Source organism: Tenrec ecaudatus, chromosome 12 (genome assembly GCF_050624435.1).
Source record: "Tenrec ecaudatus isolate mTenEca1 chromosome 12, mTenEca1.hap1, whole genome shotgun sequence".
Lineage (NCBI taxonomy): Eukaryota > Metazoa > Chordata > Mammalia > Afrosoricida > Tenrecidae > Tenrec > Tenrec ecaudatus.
The window spans coordinates 126,522,049-126,536,519 of NC_134541.1; the positions used below are offsets into that span (position 1 = coordinate 126,522,049).

General features: G+C 48.0%; 1 protein-coding gene across 2 annotated transcripts in view; it reads left to right on the plus strand.

Moving 5' to 3' along the window:
* The window catches only part of LOC142462700 (general transcription factor II-I repeat domain-containing protein 2B-like), a 66,577-nt gene that overhangs the window by 9,152 nt on the left and 42,954 nt on the right, over positions 1-14,471 (plus strand). The window contains exon 2 of one of the 2 annotated variants that reach the window (XM_075564830.1): positions 3,189-3,292. In XM_075564830.1, coding sequence (XP_075420945.1) covers positions 3,194-3,292 — 99 coding nt within the window. In that variant the 5' untranslated portion in view covers positions 3,189-3,193. Of the gene's footprint in view, positions 1-3,188; positions 3,404-14,471 lie in introns of those variants that run through there. The other variant, XM_075564831.1, reaches the window with a different exon arrangement.

A 14,471-nucleotide genomic window follows, 5' to 3' on the forward strand; every position in this document is an offset into this window, starting at 1 on the left:
TGGATCCATTTCACACTGTCCTCCATCTGGACTTCAGGCTGATGGCCATGTGGCCTGCTGCCAGTCACCGTCTCAGAGAAAGGATGGGTGTGGTTAAGCAAACCCAGGGTCTGAAATCCTCTGCCAGGAAATGGCATCACTCACAGCCCTCAGCTGCGCCAGGAATCAAACCGCAGGCCCAGGGAGAAATGCTTGTGAATATTTTTGCATAGCTTTGTCGGACCACCGCACGACATTCCCTTGAGTCTTTTTAAAAAAACTTCCAATGGACTTGGATGCGGATTTGCTGGGCAGATCACAGGTTTTCATTCAACAACACACATACCGTTTGTTTTCGCTCATTCACTGCGATCTTGTAACGTGTGTGTCCTGCCCCCTCCCCCACTGTGTTTCCCATTTCCATTTCTTCTTTCCTAACTCTTCTGAACGTTGCCCTTTGGTGAATGCTGCTCTTTTTCTTTTATCTCGGATGGCTGATTATTCTAAGGTGTACAGACCTCACTAGTGTGCCTTTTCTCCTTATAGGCCTATCTGTTGGTAGGCGGAAATGGTAGCTACTGGTATGAGTTCACGTCTAGACCTGAAGGGTGAGGGCGGGCCATAGTCTTGGGGTCCCACCAGTCTCATTCCAACCAGTAAGCCTGGTATGTTATATGAGTTTGAGTTTTGTTCAACATTTCCCCCGACCCGTCTCTCTGGGACCTTCTAGTATGGTCCCTTTCAAACCAGTTGGTAGTGGTAGCTGGGCATCATCTAGTTCTTTTGGTCTCAGGGCTGTGGATGGAGGCTGATCCTTGCATGGTTTTTATGTATCTTTCCATTCTCAGCTCTGTTCTTTTCTCTGGACAAGGAGAGACCAGTAGTTGCACCTTAGATGACTGCTCATGTGCTCTTCAGACCCCAGTCCCTACTTACAAAGTAGGATGTAGAGCAGGGGTCCTCAAACTACGGCCCGCGGGCCACAGGCGGCCCACCGAAGACATTTATCCGGCCCGCCGGGTGTTTTTGCTGCCACTGACTCATCCAGTGTGCATAGGAATTTGTTCATAGTTTTTTTTAAACTATAGTCCGGTCCTCCAACGGTCTGAGGGACAGTGAACTGGCCCCCTGTTTAAAAAGTTTGAGGACCCCTGATGTAGAGCATTGTCTTTGTGATATTCACTGCTCTTGATGTCCCACAAGAGCCTTTTAGATTTTAGTCTTCGGCAGATGGAATTTTAAATTCTAGTGGAATCTAGACGTTCTTGAGCCATAGAGGTTGAAACGACTTGCCAGAAACCAATGCCCGGATTAATCGTTGACCTTAAACCTTGAGCTGAAACTGCGCTCTTAAGGTCCATTAAAAAAATTATTGGCATATATCATTATAATTGAATCATCCAGTCATGTGTAAAATCCATCTTTTAAAAAAATCATTTTATTGGGGGCTCTTACAACTCTTATAACAATCTATATATCCATTGTTTCAAGCACATTTGTACATATGTTACCATCATCCTTTTCAAGACATTTTCTTTCTAATTGAGCCCTTGGTGGAATTTTTTTTCAAAGATATATATTTAAGTTTTTTATAAAACCTTATCACCTCCAAAGTATTCTCCATTACACTTAATACAGTTGTCAAATCTGCAATTCCATTCTTTTTTTAATTTAATTGTTTCATTAGGGGCTCATACAGTAAAATCCATCTTTAGTCAAACCATACTTTTGGGAATTGTGCTCTGAAAGAACCATCTGCGGGCAGTGGTTTGACAACAGCAATCCCAATGGTCAGAATAGAAGCTATGTTTTAAGGTCTCTTGGTAATTGCTTTAATTGTTCTATAAGAAACTGTTGTACGGACCGGAAGTTATTTTGTAAACTCTCTTCTGGCCCAGTTACCATGGCAATACATAAAATACTAGCAGTAAGCTGGGGTATTAAAAAAAATCTGTAAAGGATCTTTCTTCTCCGGAGCATCTTTTACTCTAGCCAGAAACTTTGCCCCAGTTGGTAAATTGTACATTAAATAAAGCAACTCCTTTATTGCCTTCGTATGACTGTCACACTTTCATGTACATATAGAGGTCTAGCCACTTGTTTTTCCTTTGCTTCAAGTAAAATGAACTCAGCTGGAGAGGGTGACCTATCTATCTGATGAGTAATTTGCATACTTCGTTCCAGTAAACCTTTTAGGGTTTTTGATAATTTGTTGGAAGACATCTTTAAAGTAGACTTGATTTAGAGCTTGGCTAAGTTTGGGGCAAGAGCAGTTTTAGGGGGACAGGAGTTTTTCCTTTTTATCTTACTACATGACCCCCTCAGATGTGTGCATGCGTGTTAGGCTGGGTAGACTAGAGAAACAAATCCACAGAAACTCATATTTAAAAGAAAGAGTTTCATATAAAGGCTAAGTGTACATTAAGAAAGCATTCCAACTCTGTGCTGTCCAAGCCCATAAGTCCAACATTAACCCATATGTCCAACACCAATCCACAAAGTCCTCCTCCGTCTCATAAAATACAAGCAATGATGCTGAGTGCAGGAGGAAAGCTAAATCAGTGAACGTGTAAGCATCTCAGCGCTGGCAGGGGTCTCCACGCGACTGCTCCAGCACCCAGGGCTGCATCCGGCTAGGTCCATGTGGCTTCTCCTAGGGGATGTCTTGCAGGAAGTGAGCCCTGCCAGCTAAAGTAGAGAACTGGCTAAGGCAGCTGCACCCTGGTCCAACCATCAGAGAGCAAGAGACCTGAGCGAACTAGAAAGGTGAGGCTTACGGAATCATTTATCTCTCCACCCTTCAGTTAACCCCACATGTGTTTATCAGCCAGGTTGGCACAATAAACATTAACTGTCTCAGCATGTAAATGTAAACTTGGTTATCCGGCACTGCCAGCTCAAAATCTGACCAAAGAGAATTGGATCACTCAGGCACCTTTCCTGCCCTTTCTTCATCCGGATTAACCCGAATGGATGAATACCTTACTTCATTTGGTGGGCAATGATGTCTAGGCTCAGTGGGATAGGCCGGGATTATTTGGGTGATTTTACAAGAGATCACGGGTAAGTTACTCGTCTTTCAAGTGTCTGTCCGTGTCTCCCAACTCTAAAAGGAAGGATTGCCCTGGATGGTCGGAGTTCTGAAGCTCCTGTTTAGCGGGACGAGGTGGAGTCCCACCTCTCACCTTCATGTTGCTTGTTTCACACAGGGATCATGGCCCACGTCGCAACGTCTGCCCCGCCGCAGGGAGCCGCCGAGTCCCCAGAGAGCAGGATGGCGGTGCGGTTCCTCATGTCTGCCCTCGAGTCCATGGTGAGACGGCCTCACATTTTATGGCATTCCCAGTCGTCGTGGGAATGACCGAAGGGCGGGCCATTCCAGCAGAACCCTGGGTGTTTGACTTCAGGTTTTCATCTTCTCTTTGTAAGTGAGCCAGAGCCTCGTGGGCGTCTCGGGTCACTTTGTTAAGCCCCGTGGATATAATGACATAAACGCAAGCTTTTCCAAATCTGAAAAAGTTCCCTTGGTTCTCAGGTTTGGGGGATTTTTTTTTTCCGGTCTAAATTCAGGTAATGAATTTATCCAAAGGGAAATGAATAAATCTATCTTTACCTTCATCTGTTAGCATCTGTAAAATTATCTGGAAGGCACAACTTTATGAGAAAGAAGAACTTGTGTAACCTCGGGGGGAGGGGGGGTCACCTTTCAAAAGGTTAAAAATGGGAAATCAGTAACTTTACAAGAAGCCTGGGAAGTCATCAAGTGGAGGTGGAGCAAACCCCCATGGGGCCACCCTGCTCCAGCACACAGTCTGACTGGATTGAGGAGAAGGGGGGGGGGGTGCTCTAATATAACTGGTCTGGATTTGACCGCACGTGAATGCCCTGAAAGACGAAGAAAGATTGAAGAATGGTATCACGGGGGTCATAGATTTCTCCTGGACCAGTTTAAAAACAAACAAACACAGATCTTTAGTTTTTTGTTTTTAATAAAGAATGTGATGGGGTCAGTTGGCAACATTTGCATAAGATCTGCTATTTTCATGGTACCGTATCTCTCCATTTCCTGATGATGATGACATGACTGTACTTCTGTCCGAGACTGTTCTAAGATGCATCCGGAAATAGGTAGGGGTCCAAGGACAGCATATTTGCTTATTCTCAAGCCTGTTAGGGAACAACATCTGTAAACATACAGAGAAAAGGTAAAGCACATGCAATCGAATGTTGGCCCCTGGGGAGCCTGGGTGAAGGGTCTCTGGGGAATGCTTTGTACCTCCGGTGCAGTTGTTCCTCTACGCCTTGACATTGTCCTTCCCCACAAAGCCTTGTTAAGAACACGCCTACCATGCATATGCCTGTCTCCAGTTAAGAAGTGGATGCTTTCCACACCCAGAATACAACCTTGTACTGAATGAAATGTGATGTGGGACCAAACACAGTGGCCTGACTTCACCAATGTGTGCATTAGGATCCTGCCTGTCCTCCTTCCATCTAAAGACCGTCAGAGTTTGACCTCATCGTTGTCCTGAAAAACACATCCATAGGTGAGCGAGATCACAACCCACCCAAGGCAACTGAGCATCCAGAGGACGGGAGACCTGAACGGAACAGCTGCCCAGGAAGTAACAGGTTAGCTCAGAATCAGGACCCACAGCCTGCAGGTCAAGTTTTGACAAAAGCAGGAAGCATGTAGGCAAACCTTTTTGCTTCAAGGCAGGAGCTCTCTCCGCTACTTATGGTCTTGCTGTCTCACCACCCGCGCTGCCCCTGGGCCCATGCTGGACCTGACACACTTGACAGTGTGACATCCCACCACCCCCGTGACCGCACCTTCAGAAGGGTCCTTGTCTCTGCTCCTCTCTTCTCGCTTGCTCTGCCATTGTCTGCGTCTCCCCTGAAAAGCCCGTGAGGAGAAGTCAGAGAGCGTGGCTACAGAAGCACAGAGGCCTGCGTTCAAGAAACACACCAACATCTCCACCACCCAGGCCTATACACTTCTGAAAGCCGTGTTTCCGTCTCCCTGTCCTTTCCCCTTGGAGAAAAAATAAATCTATCAAGAGGATCCCTGGGTGGGATCTCAGAAATCAGCCACCCTAACCTTCTCATCGAACCTCTCCGCCTTGGGTTTACCCGGCCAAGCCGTTCCCCTCAGAGTGGACCTTCACGTCTGAGGGCACCATAAATCTCAAACTCACGGCCGTCTAGTTCATGCCAACTAATAGGACGGGTAGAACCGCCTCCGTGGGTTTCTGAGACCGTAGCTGTTGACGGAACCAGCAAGCCCCATCTTTCTCCCGAGGGCTCCCTAGGGAGATTCAAAGAGAAAGTGTGATGGAGAGACCGTGTCTGCGGCCACTGGCCGATCACAGAGCCATGGTCACGCGCAGTGTGTGTGGAGCCAGGCTGCGTGCACGGACTGGACCCTCAGTAGCAGTGTTGTTTCACTCACCCTCCTACGCACCTACCTTAGCAGACCACAGCGACAGATCGAGTACCACAGGAAAGCTCGCCACGTGAATTTTTAGATATTCCCAATGCCTGTAACAGCGCTGTTTCTACTCCACTGTCGTCTAGTATAAGGGGCCCTGGTGGTGACATGAGTGAGGCATTGAACTGCTCACCAGAAGGTCAGGAGTTCCAACCCACCGGCTGCTCCACAGGAGAAAGACGAGGCTGTCTGCACCTGTACAGAGTGACAGTCTTGGGAACCATGTGCTGGAATTGACTTGATGGCAGTGGGTATTTGGGGAGCCCGTCATGAAGTGTGCCCCAGCGTGAACGATGAAACATTTTGAAATGTGAGAATGACCAAAATGTCTCACAGAGACCCAGAGTGAGCACACACTGTCAGGGAGACGGTGCTGATGGACTGGCCTGGCAGAGTTGCCATAAACCTTCCATTGGTAAGAAAGGCCATTTCCCATCTGGGAGATATGCCATAAATCCAAATTCACCAGAAGGAGGTCTATGTGGGTGCACAAACTCCTTGGCCATTTCAAGGCAGGGCCCTCCCACCAGACCCACAAACTGACCAATCCTGGCAGGCCACTGAACCTTTATTTGCATATAGGCCACCATCCTGTCCTTTGCCTCGTACAGCGGTTCTCAACCTGTGGGTGGGACCCTTTTGGGGATTGAATGACCTTTTCACAGGGGTCACCCGATTCATCACAGTAACAAAATGAGAGTGATGAAGTAGTAAAAAAAATAATTTTATTGTTGTTGGGGGGGGGTCACCACCACGTGAGGAACTGTATGAAAGGGTCGCGGGGTGAGGAAGGTGGACAACCGCTGGCCTAGTAGGTAGTCACTGTGCCACCTAAAGGCTGTGGTATGGAACCAACCGCAGCTCTGCAGTAGGGAGATGGCACCGTCTGCCTCCGGAGACCGATTGACAGCCTTGCACACCCCATGGAGCAGTTCTCTTCTGTTCTGTAGACTCACTGTGTATCGGGATAAACTCAGTGGCAGTGAGTTAAGGTCACTTCATTTGCATGATATGTTAACCAATCTCTGCAGGGTGCATGCCAAAGCTCAGCCAGGTTGCAGCCCAGGGTCTGACAGAAAGTACCAAAGCAAGTTGTTGATAGCTCACCCGGGGAAGAAACAGCCTGGGAGCCACCACAGCTGTGCAGCCAGGCCCCAATCCTCCCTGCCTTTGAACCCTGTTCACTCCACCCCTGTGGCTTTGTTCCCTCACCCATTGCATTGGCTACACAGAACCCCCAGACCACACAGATTATGGGGTTTATTAATCAAGGATGTTAACGGGTTACAGTTCAGGTGAGAATGCACGGTGGGCAGCTGTTCTGTCAGGACAGTCTTCTCTGCTGGGTCTGCAGGCAGACCTCTGGGCCTCTCTCTGGTCCTCAGCCAATTGGCCTGGCCTCTACCCCATGCAAGCAATTTCACAAAGCTTATTTAGGGCTCCTAGTACATGTCCATGTCCAAAGGGCATGCCACTTCACTCTCAGCTTCAGCCTGAAGACATTCGACTCCAGCTCCATTAGTCAGCAAAGCTCAGTGCCCTAGAAAGTGCTCCGGGGCACCTCTTCCACCAGCCAGTCTCCTCCTCCACAGACTCAGCCTGACTTGCTCTGTGGGCTGGAAAGTGTACCTCTGTCTCATGCTCTGTCTGCTGGTGCTGCTGCCGTTGCTGCTCTGCCTCTCCTGCGGTGTCAAAGCCGTCTCCTAGATCGAGGAGGTTCGATGCACAGGGATCTCAGGGTCTACAGGGCGAGCTCCGTTCCCGGCTCTTCCCTCTTGCTGGTAGTAAGGCTTCCTTCCCCTCCTGTTGCTGGGATGGCCAGTTTTATACCCAGCAGGCTGGCAGCCACAGTGAACCCTGTTCATGATCCTGCACAGCTGAGCCTCATAATCCAGTCACCATCCCTCTCAGTCCCACCTTCTCTCTAAGCCCCACGAGGAAACTGAAGGTGGGAGTAGCAGAGTCCTTGTACACCTGACAAAGCATTTTCACTGCATTTCACCAGGAGTCCGGAACCAGGACAAAGGTAAATAACTCTTCATGTCTTCGTGGGAAATCTCTGAAGCTGTTTTCTCAAAGGAACAAGGCCAAAACTCACATGAAAGACCTCAGTTCATGAGATTTTGGAGAGCCTGGTGCTCACAACATCACAATGTGAAACGTGTACAGTGCAGTTGATCAGAGTGCCACTCTGTCATGGCCCAGCGGTCACGTGGGCCACCCCTTGATCTTTGTACAGCTAGCAGGGGGAGGAAAGTGCACCCGGAACCCCCTGGGAGTCAGAACTGCATGGGAGTGCCTTGTCCTCCTGGGTCCTACCTTTGACGGGTTCTGTCTTAACCACGTTTCTAGCATTCATTTCAGTGGGAACTATTTGAGTTTTCTTTTCCGCCCACTTTCTAATGAACCACTCAGTCTGGTCCTTTTCCTGGTCTGTTTGTGGTTTTGTGTTTGGCCCTGTACTTTCTGCGCTACCCAGGATCTTCTAACGTGGCCTCTTTCAGAGCAGTGGGTAGCAGTCGCCAGGCACCATCTCCTTCTGGCCTCAGGGCTCTGGAGACTGATCCTCAAACGATGCTTTCGTCTAAGGGACTGTTTCCATGAGTCTTCTTAGTTTCTCCACTCTTATTCTTCGTGAGGGGAAGACGCTCGTGGCTGTAGTTAGATACAGAGATAGAACCATGCACATCGGCTGCTGTAATCAGACTCACAAGGGGCAAGAGAACATGAAGACAGTGGATTGTGGGAACACAGATACACAGGGGCTCCAGATGAAGAAATCATCTACTATCAGACATAGACTCAAAAATAACTACTTTCAAAAGGGCCATGGTTGAGACTTTTGGCAGAGAACTGGAAATGAGTTTTTGTTTTTTAAAGGAGACAACATGTTTGAGAATAATCAAATGGAAACTATAAGACTGAGAAAATATATAATAATTGAAATCAAGAATTTGATAAAGGAGTCTGACAGCCAACTAGACACAGCTGAAGGGAGAGTCAGTGACCTGGAGATTAGTCTGGAGAAAATGTCAAGCTGGAAGGCCAAATGGCCACAAGGATGAAGAGATCCACCTTACACAGACAATGACTGCCAAGGTTGAAACGAAGAGAAAGCGACCGTGGCTGGACACGCTGCGGAGAGACTGGAGTCCTCAGACGCTGCTGGTGAGACTGTAGATCTGTACAAACACTGTGGGACGCAATATGACACTCCCTCTAACACCTGGGAATAGAAATTCCATATGATACAGCAGTCCCTCTGCTGGGCATGTATCTTAAAGAAGTGAGGGCCTTACACAAACACAAGGCCATAACACACATCGCTGTGCATATGCATGTCCAGTGCAGCACTGTTGACAATGGCAAGAAGACGGGCACAGCACACATCAGTAGAAGAAGGGACAAAGAAACGTTGGTCCTACACAATGTGACGCTGGGCATCGCTACAAACAGTGAGGAAGCCACGAATCCCCTCGTAACATGGGCAGACCTGGAGATCATGATGCTGAGTGAATTAGCTGATAGCAAAAGGGCAGCTATTACATGAGAGCACCGTTGTCGGGGAAAAGAACCCAAGGTAAAGGTTTTCACACCGAAGGGAATGGACTGGAAATTGCCAAGCGGGCACGGCAGGGAGGGAAGATCGAGCGTGATGGGTGTTCCCTTGGGTGAAGCGGAAGATCACCGTCCACAGGAAGGCGAAGAGGAACCAAGGAGCGAGCGCATGCCTGGTCAATCCGATGGGTGGTTTCAGCTGTTGACTAGAACGTGGATGCTCTTAAACACAGGCGCCCTGGTGGCGCAGTGGGTACGAACCACAACGTCAGCAGTTAGAAACCACCAGCTGTCTCCGCGGGAGAAAGACAAGGCTTCCTACTTCCGTAAAGCGTGACCGGCCCAGGTCCTAGAAACCCACGGGGCAGTTCTGCCCTGTCCTGTAGGGGTGCTGTGAGCCAGAATGGACTCATATAAACACCCACCTAATTTGCAATTTTAAAAACTGTTAAAAGAGAGAGAGAGAAATTAAGAGGCCTTGGGAATACAGCAAGGATAAGAAACAGACATAAGGATAGAAGAGGGAGAACAGCAGAAGAAATCATAGTTGAGAATTTTCTTTTTAAGGCAGAAAATATTATTTACCGGTTAATAGATGAACAACCTATCAAGTCTAATAAACATTGGATATAAAAACACAGGAGAATATGTGTTCCTTCAAGGCATTTTTAGTTTGGAGAAACACGGGGATAGCCAATTACCTGCTTGTGTGTGTAACTTTGAAAAACTCTTCATCGACAACAGGCTTCCGAGCCAATGATCACCATTTGCCCCAATTAGTAGAGAAGCTGAACACTGTCTATGTAGTGTGTGTGTGTGTGTGTGTGGTTGGGTGTTGTTGGGTGGGCTCCGACTAACATGTGCAACAGAAACACTGTCCAGTCCTGCGCCGTCCTCACAATCGTCCTTACGTCTGAGTCTCTCTGTGCAGCTACTGTGTCCATCCTCAGTGAGAGCCTCCCACTGAGAGGCTTCTAAATGTGGTGAAAGGTATCCATTCTAATCAGTATACGTGAAAAGAAACCTGGTCTGAGTGAAATTGCTGAAAAGCAGAACATGTTGAAAGCAGACCAAGGACTCGAGCGACAGATGACCTTCAGTAGCCTCAGGTTGACCAACAGTTACATCAGGAGGAATAGAAGGGGAGCCGGAGGTGCTGAAGGAAGTCCACTGCCAGCCTAAAAGTCCCCTCCCTGGGGAAACATCAGGCTTGAAAGTGACACCAATGTATTTTCAACTTAAAAAAAAAGTAAGATCACTTATGCATTGATGACAAACCCACAGCTAGCTTCACACTCAGTCCTGCCATTCATGTCACCCCAAATAGTGAGTCTGTGTCCTGGAGCCTTTGAGCTGAATTAAGAACTGCTGCAAGCGGACCAGAGAAAGAGAATGTATTCAGAGGCTCCCCAGCGAAGCCTCCCAATGGGTGCTTGATGGGTGCTCGAGTTATGCCAACTTCCAAGTGATCCTGATACTGGTTTTATTTCCCCCTAGTAATCTTCATCATGCATAACACGATCAAAGCTTAAAGCTGCCATCAAGTCCATGCCGACTCTCAGCATCCTGTCCTAGGACAGAGTGGAACCGCCCCCGTGGGTTTCCCAGACTGTCACTCTGTACAGGAGCAGAGCGTCTCATCTTTCTCCCACGGAGAAACTGCAGACCTGTGGCTAGCAGCCCCGCGCACGACCCACTACACCATGCAGGTGGACTCTGGTTCTTAAGTCATGTTTCAGGCACATCAAGTACATACAGCCTGGGGCATCAAAGAAGAATTCTATGATTCATTATCTTGACTTCTACTGTCCAACTCACAGCTCCGTAGCCATCTTACGCAAGGACTGAGAAAGTTGGAGGGGTCGGTTTGACTCCAAGCAGGATTCAAATAGCAATCAACATTCCCAATTCTTGCTGTATCCTGAGACGCAGTCAACGTATGCATTCTTAAGTGCATAACAAAATTGCTTGGACTTAAACATGGGCAACTCAAATCCAAATGGCTGCAGTCTTGCTCACACCTCCTAAGATTATGAGCCGGGTCAGTTAGCAGTAAAGGGGCAGCAGTACAGAGGCCAAAAGGCCAAAGACTCTGGACAGCTGAGACCGCTCTTGTCCTAAGGAGACCAAGCCAACCCAAGCCCTGTGGGGGCGGGGAGAAGGTCCGCAAGGCCAGGATGGAGCATGCGCAGCAGAGAGGAGCTTGGAGAACCATCTCACCCTGAGGAAGGCAATGGCATGATCTGCACTTGCTCTCCATGCTGTTGATTCTGATAGCGAGTTATCGTCGCCTGATCCTGATCCCAGTCATGCCCTGTTACTTCCTGAATAAACCCTTTGACCATAAGTATGGCCTGCAAGTTCCTTGTGGCCATTACAGTGTCTTACCGAACCTAACAGAGAAGTAGCGAGTACCATGGAGGGGCAGGTGGTGTCAGAAATGGAGAAAAGTTTGGAGAGTGGAGGTATGTCTGACCTCGGCCTCACAGGACTCAGTGTGCTGATGTTGGTCCCCTCTCCTCCACCTAAAGTTAGAGGCGATCAGTCATCACTACTGCGATGCAATACATATATAGTCATGTTTATATTTCCCCAGGGACCACAAACATAATGACTTAAAACAACACAAATGTATTCTGTTACAGTTGTGTAGGTCAGAAGCCAGAAGGCTCGAGCGGGAGATCCGTGCCTCTCCTGCTTCTACTTATGAGGAATTAGCCACGGAAGACCTTATGGACAGAATTGAAACATTGTCAGACACTGGAAGCCTCATGACAAGAAGCAGAACATTGTTGGAGATGGCGCCAGGAGATGGGCCCCCCCCCAGGTCGAGAGGCACTCAACACATGACTGAGGAAGAGCAAGCCGATCAAAGCAGAGTCGACCACGATGACATGGATGGAGTGAAGGCTGCGGCAGTCAGGTCTTCTGGACCTTCATTTGCTGATCAGGCATGACCCCAAATGGGAAGAAACAGTGTACAGACAGTAATTAATACTAGGAAGTTGAAATATGCAAAGTATGAATCTAGGCAAACTGGAGGTGGTGACAGATGAAACGGAACACGTAAAGACGGGCATTCTAGGCATTAGGGAGCTGGAATGGGCTGGTATTGGCCATTTGAATCCGAAAACCCTACACTTTCCTATGCTGGGGATGGAACAATCCAGAAGAATGGTGTTCATTCTAATCAAAAAGGATATTTCCAAGTCAGTCTTGAAGTACAATGCTGTCTGTGATAGGATTCTATCCATCTGCATCCAAGTAAATCTAATCAGCACAACCAGTAATCAGGGCTCATGGAAGCAACAGCCAAGACATCAAACCACAAATTGCACTAGGTCAATCTGCTGCCCAAGACCTCTTTAGAGTGTGGAAAAACAAGGGTGTTCCTTTGAGGACTAAGGCGCGCCTGACCCGAGCCCTAGCATTTTCAATCTCCTCCTGTGGATGTGAAAGTTGGGCAGTGACTAAGGAAGACTGAAGGACAATTGGTGCATGTGAATTACAGTGCTGGTGGAGAACATGGACAATATCACAGACTGACAAAAGAGCCAACAAGTCTGTCTGGAAGGAAGCACAGCCAGAGTGCTCCTTAGAGGCCCTTCATCTCACGTACTTTGGACCAGTTGTCGGGAGACCAGACCCTGGAGAAGGGCTCATGCTTGGAAAAGTGGAGGGGCCGTGAGAACAGTGGAGGGCCCTCAACCACGTGGAGTGGAACAGTGGCAGCCACCATGGGATCTAACAGAAAAACAATGGCGAGAGTCGCACGGGACGTGGCAGTGGCTCCTCTCGGGCGTACGGCTGCTGTGAGTCAGACCCATTTCAACAGCACCTCACAGCTTCAGCGACCCTGGTCCCCTGGGATGGCCTCCTCGTATACATCCTTAACCTCATGATATGGTAGTTGCAAGTCATTTTACCATATAAGGTGTCGATCCGCGGGATCTGGAAACTGGGGTCATTATTCTGCTTACGACAACACACGCTAGTAGGGTTAATGGCATGGACACTGGCTTCTTTGGGGTCTGGGTAATGGGGAGGTAACAGGGGCTGCATCTAGTTTTGTTTTTGAATTGTTCTGACCCATAGCAACCCTATACATGGCAGAACAAATCATTGACCGGTCGTGTGGCATCCTCACAATTGTTCCTACACTTGAGCCCAAGGTTGCAGCCACTGTGTCTGTTCATCTGCCTGAGGGCCTTCCTCTTTGTCACTGCCCCTCCACTTGACCAAACACTATGTCCCTCCCCAGGGTCTGGTCTTTCCTGACAACATGTCCAAAATATGTAAGACATCAGGCCTCTAAGGAGCATTCTGGCTGTACTTTTTCCAAGACAGAGCTGGTTTTGTTTGTTTGTTTGTTATCAGTTCATGGTACTTCCATTATTCTTCTCCAGCACCACAATTCAAGTGTAGGCATGCTGCTTCGGTCTTCCTTAATGTCCAACTTTCACATGCACAGGAAGCAGTGGGGGTCAGGCTCACTTTAGTCGTCAAAATAGCCTTGCTCTTCCAACACTCTAAAAAGGTCTTACGCAGCAGATTTACCTAACATGTCATTTCATCATTTGATCAACTTGTCAATTGGTCTCTTGACTGCTGCCTCCATGAGCATTGATTGTGGGTCCAAGCAAGATGAAATCCTTGACAACTTCAACCTTTCCTCCATTGACCATGAAGTGAACTACTGGTTAAGCTGTGAAGATTTTGGTCTTCCTAACATCGAGTTGTCATCCATACTAAAACTGCAATCCTTGATCTCCATCAGCAAGTGCTTCAAGTCCTCCTCACTTTCAGCAAGCATGGTTGTGCCTTCAGCCTATCACAAGTTTTTAATGAGCCTCTCTGCAAACCTGATGCCACATTCTTCTTATAATCCAGCTTCTCAGTTGATTTGCTCAGTTTACAGATTGAATAAATTTGGTGAAAGGATGCAACTCTGAGGCACACTGTTAGGCAGGGCTCTCTAAAGAAACAAAACTAAGACATGTATGATTATAGATATATACAAGAGGATAGATTTATGCAGCACGAAGGACTCTGACAGCTAATTAGTCCACACAGCAGTACAGAGGGCTCCGTTCAACTCCTATGGAACAGTTAATAGACTGGAAGTCCTTCAACTCATGAGGGCTGCTAGGTCCAAGGTCAAGGAAGCAGACAGCTGAGTCTTCCCTCAGGCAATGCAGGCAGTCTGCCCACAGGCAGCAAACAACAGTCAGCAACTCAGAAGCAGTCCTAGATAGGATATCGAACTCAAGCAATGTAAGCTGATAGGATCCACCAGCCTCAAGCTCAAACAATGTACACAAAGCAGATCTTGAAGGAACCTCAAGCTATAGTGACACCATTCACGGGTTGGCTGTCCCACAGGTAGTGTAGCTCACAAATTGAGGCAGAGAACTAGCTAAAGCAGCCGCACACTGGTCCAATC